This window comes from Schistocerca nitens, chromosome 9 (assembly GCF_023898315.1).
Source record: "Schistocerca nitens isolate TAMUIC-IGC-003100 chromosome 9, iqSchNite1.1, whole genome shotgun sequence".
In the NCBI taxonomy this organism is placed as follows: domain Eukaryota; kingdom Metazoa; phylum Arthropoda; class Insecta; order Orthoptera; family Acrididae; genus Schistocerca; species Schistocerca nitens.
In genome coordinates this window covers 57,242,552-57,262,471 of record NC_064622.1, presented here as the reverse complement: position 1 = coordinate 57,262,471, position 19,920 = coordinate 57,242,552, and the positions used below count along the sequence as shown (strand labels likewise).

Below are 19,920 nucleotides of genomic sequence, written 5' to 3'. Positions count from 1 at the left end.
GTTCGGTCTGCCGCCAGTTATGTTAGTTCATTTAGCGTTACCCAGTGAGCACCACGTGGAGGCGGACTAACTTTACACCCCGACTGTCTGGTTTCCATTGGCAACAAAAACACACCTAGCCACAGTATTGTGGCTGTTCGCAACACTTAAAAAGGGGACACACAACACTGATCACTCACAGAAACACTGCACTATAGAGTACGAAGACATATGGGGGGTGGGAGGACCCAGGCAGGTGAGGGGTAGAAATGGGGAAGGAGAGGAAAAGCAAACAAAGGGAGGAGCCAATGGAGGGAGAGGACACGGAAAGGGGGGGCAGCAGGGCAGACACGAGAAGGATTGGGGAAGGCAGTGGAGGGGAAATAAAAAGGACTTGGGAGAGAGAAAGGAGTCAAAGAGAGTTTAGTGGGGAAAACAGAATGGAAGAGGGGGGGGGGGGAGGGAGCCTGGGAAAAGGGCAGAGGGAGGGAGGGGGAGATGAGGATAAGAGTTGATAGGAGGGATAAATGGAGGGAGAGAGGGCATCATCTGGGATGGGGAGTTGACGGAAGCCACATAGGGAAAGGTGATGAAGGGTGTAGAGGTGGAGGGTAGATGGGACACAACGGTGAAGGTGCGGTAGTGGGTGAGGGTTGGAGAGGAGAGGAGCAACCAGCGGATGGGGGGATCAAGTGGGTGGGAGGTGTAGAGGACTCAGATATGTTCGAGGGAAAGGAGCAGAAGGGGGAAAGGAATCAGGTCATAGAGGATCCACATGGGAGACAGGAGACATACACGGAAGGTGGGGCAGAATGCATGGTGCTCGATCTGAAGGGATTTACAGAATTTGTGGGGGCAGATATCCAGGCAGGACTGGCATAACAGAGGATGGGATGGGTTAAGGATTTGTAGATGTGGAGGATGGTAGAGGGGTTCAGCCCCCATGTCCAGCCAGAGAGTAGTTTAAGGAGACAGAAGCAGTTGTGTGCTCTAGATTGAATAGAGCGGAGATGAGGGATCCAGGTGATGTGACATTCAATGGTGAATCCAAGGGAGGTGACGGTGGAGGAGAGGCGGACAGGACAGGCGCAGATGGTAAGGGAAAAATGAAGGAGCCAGAAGGAGCGAATGGTAAGACCTACAATGATTGCCTGGGTCTTGGAAGGATTGATTTTGAGGAGCCACCGGTTACACCACATGGCAAAAGGACAAGGTGATTCTGGAGAAGCCGTTGGGACCGTTAGAAGGGTAGGAGCGAGGAGCGAGGGCAAGGAAGTCAGTGTCATCGGCATACTGCAGGAGGTGAACTGGGGGGTGGGGGGGGAGGCCACATGTGCTGTGTACAGTAGGTGGGAGAGGACAGAGACCTGGGGTGCACCTGCAGAGGGGTACCGGTAATCATTCTTCCTGTGAACCATACACAGCTGGAACAGCTAAAAGGTGGCAAGTCACACTGGTACACAAAGTACTCTCTGCCAGACACCGCAAAGTGGCTTGCGGAGTAGAGACGTACGACGGGCGTCCAATAAGTATTGCAACACATTTTCTTCTTTACCAGTTCCGGTTGAAAAAATGCAGTATCTGTCAAGTGACATCGTCGAATATTCCTTATTCATCTCCTGTAGTTTCATGAAGTTCCAATAGGTGGTGGCGCCATAAGTAACCATCAAAATGGCGTCCAGGCAGAGAGGTGTCATTGAGTTTTGTGTGGTGGAAGACCAGATCGTCGAACATATCCATAGGCGCTTGCAGAATGTCTACAGAGACCTTTCAGTGAACAAAAGCACAGTGAGTCGTTGGGCACGGCGTTTGTCAACCTGGTCGCGCAAGCATGTCCGACCTTCCGCGTGCCAGCCAGCCGCACACTGTTATGACTCTTGCAATGTTGGAACGTGCGGACACTCTCACTCGAAGTGATCAACGGATCACAATCAGACACCTCCCTCCACAACCGGCGTCTCTGTTGGGAGCAGTGACGTACTCTAGTAACACATACCAGAGCCTCTATTTACACTGTTCGCCTGAAGGCGTGCTCAGAACACCAATGGTTAAAGCCGTCCTCTCACGGGACGTGAAACGCTCTGTAACAAAGAGCTGGTGACGTCACAGCGTGGAACTTCATGTTCCACTTCACTGTGGAGCGTGAAATAAAGACTCTGTCATGTCTTATTTTTGCCTCGTGGAGAAAATCGCGGCCAACGAGATGCGACAATATTTTACGTTACTCGCTGAACATTGGAGCTGCCATATAGAATGGCGTTGAATATCTCATAGTGTACGTGCTATGAATATAAGCTGTTTCAAACAATCAGCGAATAGAGGATCTCTCGAAATCGCGTCTTCTTAGTTACGACTTGATATGAGGGGAAACTACATATCGGTAGGTAAAGGCTTGCTGCATTTGATGCTTTTAGTCTTATTACTTGCGTGCTACGAAAGAATACCGTTTCAATGCTAGAGCCCAATGATCATATATCAAAAGCGCATCTTTTTCATACAATTTGCGTATTAAATATCAAATGATGACATATGTAGATACAGTTTGTGCCATATAAGAAGGACAATTTCCATATCAAAGCTATAGCGCAATTGGTAACATCGTGAGTTCCGAGTTGCAAAGTGATAAGTCGTGGGTATGCGTCCACCTCCATCCGCAAGTCTTTTTTTCTCACCCTTCGTTTCCTAAAACATTCTGAGTCTTTCTTATTCATCTATAGAAGTATTATCTCAAAAATCGATGTTATTTATTATACCTAACGCATTTGCAAAGACAACAGCTAGAATGTTTCCCCAGTGGCTGTTATGAAACTTTCTGTAAAATAAATATACCTACAACTGCAGTTATGGACTGCCTCACGTTTGTAGTTTCCTGGTAAATACATTTTTCAGTTATGGTGAGAGGTTCAAAAAATATCTAGTCTTCCACTCAAACGGAATTACAAACTGAATCTCGATCTTGAAATCTATGTGATGAATTAATTTGCTTCAGAGTGACGATAGTCTAGGCAATATGCAAAACACCAGTTTTAGGCAGGCTCAATCTGAGAAATCGAAAATGAGATGAAAATACAATTAAATTAGCGAATAACTTCTACTAATATGTATCTACAATAGTTGAACAGCGTTATATAGTGTTCCTGTTCCCATTTACTTCGCCGGCCGAAGTGGCCGTGCGGTTAAAGGCGCTGCAGTCTGGAACCGCAAGACCGCTACGGTCGCAGGTTCGAATCCTGCCTCGGGCATGGATGTTTGTGATGTCCTTAGGTTAGTTATGTTTCACTAGTTCTAAGTTCTAGGGGACTAATGACCTCAGAAGTTGAGTCCCATAGTGCTCAGAGCCATTTGAACCATTTACTTCGCCGTTCAAGCCATCGACAAGTCCAATATTTTATCGCCATTTCTCTTCTTCGACTATCGGTAATGGAGTTAAGGCAGCTGTTTTAGGCGCTTCCATTTTCCTGCAGAAACTGTGTCGTTTGCGAGCCAGATAAAGCCGACAACGGCCGCTGGACAGCGCTGAGAGCGAAAATCACTCTAGCCAGCTCGTCCCGTGTGGCGATGGCGCTGTCTCTCGTGAGGTCGGATGTTCCGTCCGCGTCCGCGTCATCGTTGACTCACTCGTCCCGTATGATAGCATCTAAAGGCGACTTCTATCAAAGAGTGCCAAATCTTGATTTGGGATGCAGTCTGGAACTGATTTTCAACTTTTTTAATTTATTTTTATTATTCTTCCTTGTACTTACAATACTGGCCATTAAAATTGCTACACCAAGAAGACACGCAGATGATAAACGGGTTTCATTGGACAAATATATTATACTAGAACTGACATATGATTACATTTTCACGCAATATGGGTGCATAGATCCTGAGAAATCAGTACCAGAACAACCACCTCTGTCCGTAATAACGGCCTTGATACGCCTGGACATTGAGTCAAACAGAGCTTGGATGGCGTGTACAGGCACAGCTGCCCGTGCAGCTACAACACGATACCACAGTTCATCAAAAGTAGAGACCGGCGTATTGTGATGAGCCAGTTGCTCGGCCACCATTGAATAGACGTTTTCAGTTGGTGAGAGATCTGGAGAAAGTACCGGCCAGGGCAGCAGTTGAACATTTTCTGTATCCAGAAAGGCCCGTACATGACCTGCAATATGCGGTCGTGCATTATCCTGCTGAAATGTAGGGTTTCGCAGGGATAGAATGAAGGGTAGAGAAATGGGTCGTAACACATCTGAAATGTAACGTCCACTGTTCAACGTGCCGTCAATTCGAACAAGAGGTGACCGAGACGTGTAACCAATGGCACCCCATACCATCACGCCGGGAGATACGCCAGTATGACGATGACGAATACACGCTTTCAATGTACGTTCACCGCGATGTCGCCAAACGCGGATGCGACCATCATGATGCTGTAAACAGAACCTGGATTCATCCGAAAAAATGACGTTTTGCCATTCGTGAACCCAGGTACGTCGTTGAGTACACCATCGCAGGCGCTCCTGTCTGTGATGCAGTGTCAAAGGTAACCGCAGCCATGGTCTACGACCTGATAGTCTACGTTGCTGCAAACGTCGTCGAACTGTTCGTGCAGATGGTTGTTGTCTTGCAAACGTCCCCATCTGATGACACAGGGATCGAGACGTGGCGGCACGTTCCGTTACAGCCATGCGGATAAGATGCCTGTCATCTCGACTGCTAGTGATACGAGGCCGTTGGGATCCAGCACGGCGTTCCGTATTACCCTTCTGAACCCACCTATTCCATATTCTGCTAACAGTCATTGGATCTCGAATAACGTGAGCAGCAATGTCGCGATACGATAAACCGCAATCGCGATAGGCTACAATCCGACCTTTATCAAAGTCGGATACGTGACGGTACGCATTTGTCCTCCTTACACGAGGCATCACAACAACGTTTCACCAGGCAACGCCGGTCAACTGCTGTTTGTGTATGAGAAATCGGTTGGAAACTTTCCGCATGTCAGCACGTTGTAGTTGCCACCGGCGCCAACCTTGTGTGAATGCTCTGAAAAGCAAATCATTTGCATATCACAGCATCTTCTTCCTATTGGTGAAATTTCGCGTTTTTAGCACGTCATCTTCGTGGTGTAGCAATTTTAATGACCAGTAGTGTAATTTTGATCAGCTGCAAAGATACTATAATGGGTCGAATTAATAGACTTTATTGACTGGCTGCCCATGTCTTCTGCTCAATAAAATACGAGTACTATCCAGCTTTGTTATGTTATTGTGTTAGTAAACTTTAACTACATTTCATACTCCAAGATGTCAGTGTACTAGCACATTCCACACTAAAGAGCCAAACAAACTGGTACACTTGCCTAATATCGTGTAGGGCCCCCTCCAGCACGCAGAAGTGCCGCACATGACGTTGCATGGTCTCGACTATTGTCTGAAATAGTGCTGGAGGGAACTGACACCACGAATCCTGCAGTGCTGTCCATAAATCCGTAAGTGTACGAGGGGGTGGAGATCTCTTCTGAACACCACGTTGCAAGGCTTCTCAGATATAGTCAATAATGTTCATGTCTGAGGCGTTTAGTGGCCAGCGGAAGTGTTTAAATTCTGAAGAGTGTTCCTGGAGCCACTCTGTAGCAATTCTGAACGTTTGGAGTGTCGCATTGTCCTGCTGGAATTGGCCAAGTCCATCGGAATGCACAATGGACATGAATGGATGCAAGAGATAAGACAGGATGCTTATGTAAGTATTACTAGTCAGAGTCGTATCTTGACGTATTAGGCTTCCCATAACACTAAAGCTGCACACGCCCCACGCCAATGCCGGCTGCTGTGGTCGAGCGCTTCTAGGCGCTTCAGTCCGGAACCACGCGGCTGCTACGGTCGCAGGTTCGAATCCTGCCTCGGGCATGGATGTGTGTGATGTCCTTAGGTTAGTTAGGTTTAAGTAGTTCTAAGTCTAGGGGACTGATGACCTCACAAGTGTCCCATGGCGCGTACAGCCATTTTGAACCCATGCCATTACAAAGCCTCCACCAGCTACAGCAGTCCCCTGCTGACATGCAGCGTCCATGGATTCGTGAGGTTGTCTCCATACCCGTACACGTCCATCCACTCCATACAATTTGAAACGAAACTCGTCCGACCAGGCAAACTGTTTCCAGTCATCAACAGTCCAATGTCGGTGTTGACGATCCCAGGCGAGGAGTAAAACTTTGTGCTGTGCAGTCGTCAAGGGTACATGAGTGGACCTTCGACTCAGAAAGCCCATGTCGATGATGTTTCGTTGAATGGTTCGCACGCTGACACTTGTTGATGACCCAGCACTGAAACCTGCACCAGTTAGCGGAAAGGGTGCACTTCTGTCACGTTGAACGATTCTCTTCAGTCGTCGTTGGTCCCGTTCTTGCAGGATCTTTCTCCGGCCGCAGCGATGTCGGCGATTTGATGTTTTATCGGATTGCTGATATTCACGGTACACTCGTAAACTAGTCGTACAGGAAGATCTCCGCTTCATCGCTACCTCGGAGATGCTGTGTCCAATCACTCATGCACGAACTGTAACACCACGTTCAAACTCACTTAAATGTTGATAACCTGCCATTGCAGCAGCAGTAACCGATCTAACAAGTGTATCAGACACTTGTTGTCTTATATAGGCGTTGCCGAACGCAGCACCGTATTCTGCCTGTTTATATACACTTGTATTTGAATACGCATGCCTATACCAGTTTCTTTGGAACTTCAGTGTAAGTAAGTTAGAAATGCACTAAAAAATAACTCTTTAAAATGAAATTGTTGATCTTTCAATTATATAGAATGTAATCGGTATAAGTGCATATATTTTTATATGTGGTACCTTAATATGTACACATCAGTGTGTTCGTTTTTTCTCTCTCAGAACAATCGCCCTACAAACATGTCAAGTAATTTACTACCTGTTTTCTGCAAGGTTGTAACTGCAGCATTAAGTGGGATACACCTGTCATTATAGGCTAACTCTTTTGCATCTGTGCATCAATACTTAAACACCTGACCTGCTGCGTAGGGGAAAATAGCATTAATGGCTTGCTCTTGCCACACATACTTGGAGGTACTAACCAACCTAAAAACGTACTATTTTAATACCTATAATTATTAGTCTGCAAATGAAATAAATAATGATGTAATGTAGTTCAGTCAATTGTTCGCAGTCACAAAAAAGTATCTGCACTTGTACCCATTACACTCTGCGTATGTTTATGACATGCAAAAAATTCTTCACCATGTCTTATCTAGTACTATCATAGTGGCAGGAACTCGAGTTTCCAGCTACTGTAGTACTTGGCTGTCCTCGGAGTTATCACGTTGCGTCACATTTCTGCGATATACTGCGGATGAACAAACATATGGAAACTCTGCGCGAAATGCGTGCACGAAGTGCAGACGTTTGCCAAGTCTGCAGGTTTCGCTGTTGTGCTTGATCACGAACGGCACCTGTGTAATATCCTCAATACATGGCAAGTGTCAGTCGCGGTAGCAACTGTATAGTTGTGAGTGCATTATGTCGGGGCTTAGTGCACTCGAATGTGGACAAATTGTTGCTGCTCGTATGGTGTATGTTTCCGTACCCAAGACAGCTGAAGTGTTCGGCGCTTCAAGAGGTATCGTATAGAAGTTTTATATCGCGTACAGGGAAAGTGGAAAAAAATTTCGTCCACTGATTTTTAAGAACATTTCTCGTAGAAGGCAGCAGTTTTTTTAACTACACTACTGGCCATTAAAATTGCTACACCAAGAAGAAATGCAGATGATAAACGGGTATTCATTGGACAAGTATATTATACTATAACTGACATGTGATTACATTTTCACGCAATTCGGGTGCGTAGATCCTGAGAAATCAGTACCCAGAACAACCACCTCTGGCCGTAATAACGGCCTTGATACGCCTGGACATTGAGCCAAACAGAGCTTGGATGGCGTGTACAGGTACAGCTGCCCATGCAGCTTCAACACGATACTACAGTTCATCAAGAGTAGTGACTGGCGTATTGTGACGAGCCAGTTGCTCGCCCACCATTGACCAGACGTTTTCAGTTGGTGAGAGATCTGGAGAATGTGCTGGCCAGGGCAGCAGTCGAACATTTTCTGTATCCAGAAAGGCCCGTACAGGACGTGCAACATGAGGTCGTGCATTATCCTGCTGAAATGTAGGGTTTCGCAGGGATCGAATGAAGGGTAGAGCTGTTACCTCCCCCTCACTTATCGACCTTAATGACAGTGAAAAATTAAACCGCATGTACCTAATAGGAATTTGGGAAAAGCAACCGTCACCGAAGTTAATCTGTCGGTAAAGAGGGAGGAAAGGGTTACATCTAAATGAAAGGAAAAATGCAAATGAAATTGGTGGAAATTAATTTTGAAAAGGGTAAAGTTAATAAAGAAAGTAAATGTGCGGCCGTTACGTTAACAATTAACTAGCGGTAATTAGATATTTGAGATTTGAGGGAAATTACGGTCGCCAGTCCTCTGGACAATTACTATAATAACTGAAAATGAAAGATTAATGCACATATCATTAGCACTAAAAGCGTGGCAACTGAAGGTTGACACGTGTTGTGTGAAAACTGAAAGTTTGTCAGAAGTAATAAATTTCGCTACACTCTGACTTAATTTAGCAAAAGAATTAATAAAACCTGAAAATTGAAAGTTAATTTAGTGACTGAAATTAATAGTGAGCTTTGTTTCCGAAGCATATCGAAATTCAGTAAAATACGGTTAGCCTTGGGCTACCTCAACAATCATTTCAAAAGCTACTTGAATCTACGTAATTTAGAAATAAGAGATTTAACTTTGAACTTGAATTAAATGATTCTGAACAATTTACAATAGTAAAATTTAGTACGTACCAAGCTGAGCTGCAGTCACAGGTAAGCTAAAATATGCGAACAAACCTCGCACTCTTAATTTGTGCTTGTGTAATATAAATATTGTAGCCAGCTATGAATACTTTAACTGAACTTTGAAATTGAATTATATTATTTTAATGCTGGCGTTTGAATTTCAACGACACTCGGGTTCATTTCGGAAAAGGAAGGGACCTTGCTTGTCAATGCAATTGGGACAATGAGCAACAAAGGTTCATGCTAAGTTCCTGTAATTTTGTGATGCAACAATTTTAAAAGCTGAGGTCTGCCATACAGTTCTAAAACTTTACGTGCTTCCAGTCTTCCTTGTTGGTTGATTGAAGGTTTGAAGCCGTCGATCGAGGAGGTGGCGACAGTCACTCATTGTCGGCCGTCGCTGTTGCAGAAGCTGGATGTTGGCGCGCCTTCTTCTCGACACGGCCACCAGGCGAAACGTGCTCTTGATGTGCGCCAGCTAATGCTTCCCGTCCGCGACATCGTGTCAGAAACAATCATAGCAAGTCGAGCGCAATTACATGCTGCCCAACCCCGAAAGCGCGGCAACTCGCGGGAGCGTCACACAACACACCTGCTCCACTGCCCTTCTCCAGCCAGACTCTCTGTGCTTTGCCCGCGCTCCACGCGGCCGAGTTAACACTACCAAAGATCCTAAACACTTTGTTTCTCCACTCGACTTATCGATGTATTCGTTAGATAGCATAGTTTTCCCTAGGCCAGACCCAGAGTATAAATACAAATAATATTCACAAAACAAACCAATTATAAATCGACATATGTGCATATATATACAAATAGTAAAACAATTACAATATACAAAGACACAGAAATGTTATATCTTCAGGTAACAAAATAAGGAAAAAAAATTGCAGTGCAATAGATGGAGATAGGAGGATATCCATTTCCGGCGTTACAGAGCCACGGGTCGTAACACATCTGAAATGAAACGTCCACTGTTCAAAGTGCCGTCAATGTGAACAAGAGGTGACCGAGACGTGTAACCAATGGCACCCCACACCATCACGCCGGGTGATATGCCAGTATGCCGATGACGAAATCGTGCACCCAGGTTTGTCGTTGAGTACGCCATCGCAGGCGCTCCTGTCTGTCATGCAGCGTTCAGGGTAACGGCAGCCATGGTCTCCGAGCTGATAGTTCATGTTACTGCAAACGTCGTCGAACTGTTCGTGCAGATGGTTGTTGTCTTGCAAACGTCCCCATCTGTTGACACAGGGATCGAGACGTGGCTGCACGATCCGTTACAGCCATGCGGATAAGATGCCTGTCATCTCGACTACTAGTGATACGAGGCCGTTGGGATCCAGCACGTCGGTCCGTATTACCCTCCTGAACCCACCGATTCCATATTCTGCTAACAGTCATTGGATCTCGACCAACACGAGCAGCAATGTCGCGATACGATAAACCGCATTAGCGATAGGTTACAATCCGACCTTTATCAAAGTCGGAAACGTGATGGTACTCATTTCTCCTCCTTACAAGAGGCATCACAACAACGTTTCACCAGGCAACGCCGGTCAACTGCTGTTTGTGTATGAGAAATCGGTTGGAAACTTTCCTCATATCAGCAAGCTGTAGGTGCCGCCACCGGCACCAACCTAGTGTGAATGCTCTGAAAAGCTAATCATTTGCATATCACAGCATCTTCTTCTTGTCGGTTAAATCTCGCGTTAGTAGCACGTCATCTTCGTGGTGTAGCAATTTTAATGGCCAGTTGTGTACCTTAAAATGAACAGAAACAGTCTCGACTGCAAGACACCTTAATTTTTGTGGTTACCGGTTTCAGTCAGTTTTCGACCATCTTCAGACGTCATACCATGATGGTAGGCGGTGGCGGTGAACAGAGCAGGCGTTACGAGTCCACGAACGTCAACTGCTCAAACCAGCAGTTGAGGTTGACTCTAAAGATGGTCAAAAACTGACGGAAGATGGAAACCACAAAAATAAATGTTTCTTTCCGTCGACCCCGTTTATGATCATTTTATCATCCACTGAGTGACAACGTGGGCGGAAGTGTGTGTTGAATGATCGCGACGGACAGTAATTGAAGAGGACTATAATGAAAAATGGGACGACAGCTGCAAAAGTTACTGCAGAATTGAAAGTCGCACTCGCACTCTGCACCAAAAGAACATGAAGGGAGCTCCATAAGGAATGAATTTCGAGGTGGCCTGGAATTCCAAGTCCGTTCATCAGTGATGCTAATGCCCACAACAGGAAAAGGTGGCGGCGAGGCCACGAAATCTGTACTATGAAGCAGTGGAAAAATGTGATTTGGTCGAATGTGCCTTGTTTCACCGAGTTTCCAAATGGTTCAAATGGCTCTGAGCACTATGGGACTCAACTGCTGAGGTCATTAGTCCCCTAGAACTTAGAACTAGTTAAACCTAACTAACCTAAGGACATCACAAACATCCATGCCCTAGGCAGGATTCGAACCTGCGACCGTAGCGGTCACGCGGTTCCAGACTGCAGCGCCTTTAACCGCACGGCCACTTCGGCCGGCCTGAGTTTCCAACTTCTGGTCGAGGTCATATCCGAAAAGTGAGACGTGCCGGTGATTCGTTGATGATATGGTCAGCCATATCGTGATTTTCGGTGGGTCCAATGGTTACTCCGCAAGCTCGCGTTGCTATAAAGGATTATGTGACGATTTTGGCTGATTAGGTCCTTCCCATGGCAAAATTTTTGTTCCCCAATGGTTGCGCTGTGTTCCTCGACAACTGGTCTCCTTGTTCACACTGCCCGCATCGTCCAGGACTGGTTTTATGAGCACGAGAATGGATTTTCGCATCTCTCTAACCACCACAGTCGCCAGATTTAAATATTATTCAGTCTTTGTGGTCTAATTTGGAGAGAACGGGGCTTGATTGTTATCCACGAGCCGTCAGTGGGCCGAGCGGTTCCAGGCGCTACAGTATGGAACCGCGCGACCGCTACGGTCGCAGGTTCGAATCCTGCCTCGGGCAGTTAGGTTTAAGTAGTTCTAAGTTCTAGGGGACTGATGACCTCAGAAGTTAAGTCTAATAGTGCTGAGAGCCATTTCTGAACCCAACGGGCGTGTGCTATGCATGCTGCTCGGTATCCTGGACGATATCATCCAAGTGTCCGGACCGTTCGCCGGAGAGTTACGTTATTTAAGGAAACAGGAAGTGTTCAGCCACATGTGAAACGTCAACCACGACCTGCAACAAATGATGATGCCCAAGTAGGTGTTTTAGCTGCGGTCGCGGCTAATCCGCACATCAGTAGCAGACAAATTGCGCGAGAATCGGGAGTCTCAAAAACGTCGGTGTTGAGAATGCTACATCAACATAGATTGCACCCGTACCATATTTCTATGCACCAGGAATTGCATGGCGACGACTTTGAACGTCGTGTACAGTTCTGCCACTGGGCACAAGAGAAAATACGAGACGATCACAGATTTTTTGCAAGCGTCTATTTAGCGACGAAGCGTCATTCACCAACAGCGGCAACGTAAACCGGCATAATATGCACTATTGGGCAACTGAAAATCCACGATGGCTTCGACAAGTGGAACATCAGCGACCTTGGCGGGTTAAGGTATGGTGCGGCATTAAGCCAGGATGGATAATTGGCCCCCGTTTTACCGATGGCAATCTAAATGGTGCAACGTATGCTGATTTCCTACGTAATGTTCTACCGATGTTACTACAAGATGTTTCACTACATGACAGAATGGCGACGTACTTCCAACGTGACGGATGTCCGGCACATAGCTCGCGTGCGGTTGAAGCGGTATTGAATAGCATATTTCAAGACAGGTGGATTGGTCGTCGAAGCACCATACCATAGCCCGCACGTTCACCGGATCCGACGTCCCCGAATTTCTTTCTGTGGGGAAAGTTGAAGGATATTTGCTATCGTGATCCACCGACAACGCCTGACAACTTGCGTCAGCGCATTGTCAATGCTTGTGCGAACATTACGGGCGGCAAACTGCTAGCTGTTGAGAGGAATGTCGTTACACGTATTGCCAAATGCATTGAGTTTGACGGACATCATTTTGAGCATTTATTTCATTAATGTTGTACTTACAGGTAATCACGCTGTAACAGCATGCGTTCTCAGAAATGATAAGTTCACAAAGGTAGATGTATCACATTGGAACAACGGAAATAAAATGTTCAAACGTACCTACGTTCTGTATTTTAATTTCAAAAACGTACCTGTTACCACCTGTTCGTCTAAAATTGTGAGCGATATGTTTGTGAGTGTTACAGCGCCATCTATCACAAAGCGAAAAAATTGGCCCAACTCAAACATTCATATTCCTTTACGTACTACACGAATATGTAATAAAAATGGGGGTTCATATTTTTAAAAAAACGCAGTTGATATCCGTTTGACCTATGGCAGCGCCATCTGGCGCGCCAACCATAGCGCCATCTGGTCTCCCCCTTCAAGCTAGAAAGCTGAAAGTGCAAAGACAGCAACAAAGTTAAGTTTCTGTACATAGGCAACGTCGCAGAACGGCTCACCTGGATCTACCTCACGTTTGAAGAACGGGTACACCTCAAAAATAAGGTCCCTCGCGTGCCTATGAAACACTTGGCGCCTTCTAGGTGCTTCAGCTATTATGAGGTAACACACAAAAATCAGTCAATCGTAGTTTGGCGCACGTAAACACGACAGAACGCTCGAGTATGACGGAAGTTCACAAAGTACTGAACGCGGAAACAGACCCCGCAGCTGTCAAACTGTGCATCGCCAGCCCAGAAACCATAAACGCTGTTGCGGACTTTGTTGTTGCTGTAGTGGTTTTCAGTTCTGAGACTGGTTTCATGCAGCTCTCCATGCTACTCTATCCCGTGCAAACTTCTTCATCTCCCAGTACTTACTGCAACCTACATCCTTCTGAATCTGCTTAGTGTATTCATATCTTGGCCTCCCTCTGCGATTTTTACCCTCCACGCTGCCCTCCAGTACTAAACTGGTGATCTCTTGATGCCTCAGAATATGCCCTACCAACCGATCCCTTCTTCTAGTCAAGTTGTGCCACAAATTTCTCTTCTCTCCAATTCTATTCAATACCTCCTCATTAGTTATGTGATCTACCCATCTAATCTTCAGCATTCTTCTGTAGCACCACATTTCGAAAGCTTCTATTCTCTTCTTGTCTAAACTATTTATCGTCCATGTTTCACTTCCAAACATGGCTACACTCCATACCAATACTTTCAGAAACGACTTCCTAACACTTAAATCTATACTCGATGTTAACAAATTTCTCTTCTTCACAAGTGCTTTCCTTGCCATTGCCAGTCTACATTTTATATCCTCTCTACTTCGACCATCATCAGTTATTTTACTCCCCAAATAGCAAAACTCCTTTACTTCTTTAAGTGTCTCATTTCCTAATCTAATGCCCTCAGCATCACCCGACTTAATTCGACTACATTCCATTATCCTCTTTTTTGCTTTTGTTGATGTTCATCTTATACCCTCCTTTCAAGACACTGTCCATTCTGTTCAACTGCTCTTCCAAGTCCTTTGCTGTCTCTGACAGAATTACAATGTCATCGGCGAACCTCACAGTTCTTACTTCATCTCCATGGATTTTAATACCTACTCCTAATTTTTCTAATTTTTCTTTTGTTTCCTTTACTGCTTGCTCACTATACAGATTGAATAACATCGGAGAGAGACTACAACCCGGTCTCGCTCCCTTCCCAACCACTGCTTCACCTTCATGTCCCTCGACTCTTATAACTGCCATCTGGTCTCTGTACAAATTGTAAATAGCCTTTCGTTCCCTGTATTTTACCCCTGCCACCTTCAGAATTTGAAAGAGAGTATTCCAGTCAACATTGTCAAAAGCATTCTCTATGTCTACAAATGCTAGAAACGTAGGTTTGCCTCTCCTTAATCTTCTTCTAAGATCAGTCTTAAGGTCAGTATTGCCTCACGTGTTCCAACATTTCTACGGAACCCAAACTGATCTTCCCCGAGGTCGGCTTCTACCAGTTTTTCCATTCGTCTGTAAAGAATTCGCGTTAGTATTTTGCAGCTGTGACTTATTATACTAATAGTTCGGTAATTTTCACATCTGTCAACACCTGCTTTCTTTGGGATTGGAATTACTATATATTCTTCTTGAAATCTGAGGGTATTTCGCCTGTCTCATACATTTTGCTCACCACATGGTAGAGTTTTGTCATCACTGGCTCTCCCAAGGCCGTCAGTAGTTCTAATGGAATGTTGTCTGCTCCCGGGGCCTCGTTTCGACTCAGGTCTTTCAGTGATCTATCAAACTCTTCACGGAGTATCGTATCTCTCAATTCATCTTCACCTACATCCTCTTCCATTTCCATAATATTGTCCTCAAGTGCATCGCCCTTGTATAGACCCTCTATATACTCCTTCCACCTTTCTTCTTTCCCTTCTTTGCTTATAACTGGGTTTCCATCTGAGCTCTTGATATTCATACAAGTGGTTCTCTTTTCTCCAAAGGTGCGGACTTAGAGGCATGTTAATGTGTTGCTTTTGTTCTTTCCCGTATTTCTGTGCACCCCGTGTAACTCTTCGGTTCTCTTACACCCTAAAGACATACTCATTTAGCAGCGGGATTACTTATACTGCATTTTTGTCCTCAGTGGTCCACGACGCACGTGGCTCGGCTGCCGCCGCCCCCAGTGCCCGCGGCACCGCCGGGCCCGGAAGCGCGGCCGCCGCCCCCGCAGAAGCTGCACGTGCTGTACGCCCCCGCCCCCATCGCGAACGCGCCTCCGCCGCCGCCCCCGTCGCCACCGCCCACGCTGCCGCCGCCCAAGTACCAGACCGCCAAGCCGCTGCCACCGGTTACACCGCCGCCCTCGCCGCCGCCGCCGCCGCCCCCGCCGCCTCCTCAGAAGCCCAAGCCGCCTGTGCGGCCTCACCTAGTCTACGGACCGCCGCCAGAGTTCCAGGTCAGTCACTGTCCAAAGCAGGACTACCCAACGTCTGCGCTTTCGGATGCGTCGTACAGCCAGCGCGGCGGGGTTCAGCCCGCCACACTGCCTCTGCAATCTTTGTTATGAGTGAGACGTCTGCCAGATCATCGATACTTTCGCAAGGAACGTGCGTCCGTTTTTAGTTAAAAGTTACTTACATTCCCCCTCCCCGATGGGGGAAACGTGAGCTGCTAGTAGCCAAGTTGCCACTGTTCGGCCACTGATTTTTAAAAATGAATTCAGGATGATCATAGTCTTTCCCCGATTACTATAATTTATTTCTAAGTAGCTATGCTAGATACAGCTAAGTGATTTGTTGCAAATGGTAGCCTATATCACAAAGTTTATCGTAAGTACACTTCCACATGTGCTTCGTTTGTTGCCCATACTCAAATTGTCTTCTTGTCTTTGCCAGCATCTCTTGCGTCACCCCCTCTCCAAGTATCTCGTATGCGTGCTATACAAGTTTCCACATCAGGAACAGGTGAACGTAAACAGGTGAATATGGTGGCCACGATGTTCGACCGTCTCTTATGATCTGTCTGTCCGAAAAGGTTTCATCCAAGAGCTGGCGAATAAATACCCTCCATTGTGGTGATACATCATCTCTGTGAACGCTACCCGTGGTTAAAATTCTTGTAACTGAGCTGTCAGAGAACATGTAGAAACGTATGCATAACAGCTTCATGAGTTATGCTACCTTTGAGACAAATCGCATAGATGTATCTACTATAGACTTACATGCCGAACCGAAAATATTGTGCTTTCTTGGGTACAAGATACTCTAGGTACGAGGGTAATCCCAAAAGTAAAGTCTCCTATTTTTTATAAGTACATGTACCTGTTTATTTCTAGAATGGTTTACATCAGTTTACAGTTTGAACATTTATCTATTTTTCGACATAATCACCATTTCTGTCGATGCATTTTTTAGATGCCGTAGCAGTTTTTGTATGCCCGTGTCACACCAGCTCGCCGCCATGCTGTTTAGAAAGTTCTTCCACCTCGTCGTCGGAGCTGAATCGCTTTCCGGCCAAGTGTTCTTTTAACTTAGGGAACACTTGATAGTCACTGGGCGCCAAGTCAGGACTATAGGGTGGGTGATTATGTTCCACTGAAACTGTTGCAGGAGAGCAACGGTTTGCCGAGCGATGTGTGGACGAGCATTGTCATGGAAAATGTGTACGCCCTTGCTCAACATTCCTCTTCTCTGGTTCTGAATTGCCCGTTGGAGTTTCTTCAGAGTCTCACAGCACCTGTCAGCGTTAATTGTGGCCCCATTGGGCATAAAGTCGACCAACAATACCCCTTTCCAATCCCAAAACACGGTTGTCATGACTTTACTGGCAGACTGTGTTTGTTTGAATTTCCGCGCGAAGAAGGATGCCGCCACTGACGTGATTGTTGCTTGGTCTCAGGTGTAAAGTGGTATGCCCAGGTTTCGTCCCCCGTGACAACTGAGTCCAGAAACAGCATGGTGGCGAGCTGGTATGACATGGGCATACAAAAACTGTCACAGCATCTACAAAAATGCATCGACAGAAATGGTGATTATGTCGACAAATAACTAAATGTTCAAGCTGTAAACTGATGTAAACCATTGTAGAAATAAACAGGTCTATGTACTTATAAAAAAAATAGGATTACCCTCGCACAATACTCCTCCTTCCAGGAGGCGTACATAAAGTCCTTCCCTGATTACAAAAATTTATTTTCGGGGAACTACGGTAGATATACGTACGCAGTGTGTTCCAAATAGTAGCTTAGCTCATAAAGTTCTTTATGGATCCACTTCCACGTGTGCTCTGACTTGTTACAGTTAGCGTAAATTGAGGCCTATTGCTGGCACAAAAGCGTCTGTGCGGAAGAAAGTGCAATGTTTTTTTATGGTTTCATGAAGCACACGGTCGCCTGTTACAATTCAGCATCAGTTCCAAATTGCCGATAGTCAGATCCATCAGACGTGAAGAGCATCAAAAGTGAAAGGTTTAACGCTCGCACTACCAATGCATTTCCAATAACGTGTATTACAAGGGGAGGAGTACTTTGTGCCCGCCCTAAACAATTAAATAAAACAGATTTCGCTAATTGTTGCTGACTTACACTAATAATACTAATAACAGACTTTTGAAAGAACTACTTTTGTTTAATTAGGGTCAAGAACCTAAAATTATCTTTTAGTACACTTAGCAATACCAATGCATTTTCAATGCCATGTACAACCAATGGTGGATCAGGAAAAAGGCAGGGGGTCTTTATGCTCATCACAAAAATTTTTTTTTTTAAAATACAAATTTCGTTAATTGTTGTGGTCTTTCACTCACGACATAACTGAATTTTCTCATTAGGAGAGTACTGTTAAAAACCATTCATAAGCCAATATCGCACAAATTATTTTTTATTCAAGACAACTGACTCCTGTCAGTTCCAGGTCTTAAACATCTTTTTTAGTACCCTATTAGCCATTTGAAGTGGATTCGCACTGTTTAGTATGTTCCAGCATAAACAGACGCGCTATTGTGTACCGAATTCGTATCATATAACAAACATTGTGGGCAATACGTATATGGACATGGCCTTTTGGACAATGTCCTGTGTGTTTTTAAATATTTTAGCGATGACAAACGTTTGAAGTGTGCTGAGCTTTATCCACTTGACATCTTGTGCGTGAGGTTCAGCGTGAAATGAACATATTGTAATACAAGAAGGTTTAAGGCCTGAAGATGACAGCAAAAACTGGTGAAACCTGTTGTTTCGAATAAAAAAATTTATGCGATCTTGTTTTTCTTTCACAATATAATTTATAAAGAAATATTGATGTGTAAGTAGCGTCCTGAACCAGAAAATATTGAACACGACATTCATTTTGAAAAGTCACATCTGCTACTAAGGCTCAAGTTTTTGGGTTGAGTTTAACTGAATAATTTAAAACATTTGCAAAATCTGGTAGAAGCCTTCGTTAATAACAATATTTTTTTTCAAAAGTTTAGGATTTAAAGTACCTGACTAGATTACAATATTTTAAAAAAGTACCCCCCTCCCCCCCCCCCCCCCTCTCCGCTACTCCATTGGTATTCCGAGGGTTAAACAGATTGGCAGTGTTGGTAACTAAGGCAAGCAGCAGTAGATGGCAGTGTTGGTTGTTCTGTTGGCTGAAGAGCCAACACCGTGTTACCATGGGTGGCCGAAATGCACGCGTTTTAGCTCACGCAGGCTGGCGTGAGGAGGGAAGAACTATACTGACGTGAGGTCTGGAACATGACAAGGAATTAGAATTCAGAAAGAGGACATAATTAGTTTGATACTTAACTTTAATCCATTAATGATGAACGTCGCTCTTGACGGTACATGATTCACAATATTATCTGTTCAGAATTCATTCTAATTACAGAATATGGCGCCTTGCTAGGTCGTAGCAAATGACGTAGCTGAAGGCTATGCTAAACTGTCGTCTCTGCAAATGAGAGCGTATGTAGACAGTGAACCATCGCTAGCAAAGTCGGCTGTACAACTGGGCGAGTGCTAGGGAGTCTCTTTAGACTAGACCTGCCGTGTGGCGGCGCTGGGTCTGCAATCACTGATTGTGGCGACACGCGAGTCCGACGTATACTAAGGGACCGCAGCCGATTTAAAGGCTACCACCTAGAAAGGGTGGTGTCGCCCCAGGGCTCTGTCCTCTCCCCTCTCCTCTACCTCCTGTACAAGCAGATATGCCCCAAACCCCCCTCCTCCAGTACACCTCTTGCAACATGCTGATGACACCGCATTCCTCGCCCTCGCTCCTACCCTCCAACGGTCCCAACGCCTTCTCCAGAATCACCTTGACCTTTTTGCTGCATGGTGTAACCAGTGGCTCCTGAAAATCAATCCTTCCAAGACCCAGGCAATCATCGTAGGTCATACCACTCGCTCCTTCCGGCTCCTGGATTTCTCCCTTACTGTCTGCACCCATCCTGTCCGCCTCACCCCCACCCCTCACCTACCTTGGCCTCACCATTGACCGTCACCTCACCTGGATCCCTCATCTCCGCTCCATCCAAGCCAAAGCCCACAACCACCTCCGACTCC

The 19,920-nt window shown here is 45.6% G+C and overlaps 1 protein-coding gene across 1 annotated transcript in view; it reads left to right on the top strand.

Annotated features, from left to right (window-relative positions):
- The window catches only part of LOC126203995 (neural Wiskott-Aldrich syndrome protein-like), a 112,259-nt gene that overhangs the window by 66,240 nt on the left and 26,099 nt on the right, over nucleotides 1–19,920 (top strand). Inside the window, exon 3 of the mRNA XM_049938427.1 lies at nucleotides 15,694–15,828. Coding sequence (XP_049794384.1) covers nucleotides 15,694–15,828 — 135 coding nt within the window. The remainder of the gene's footprint in view (nucleotides 1–15,693; nucleotides 15,829–19,920) is intronic.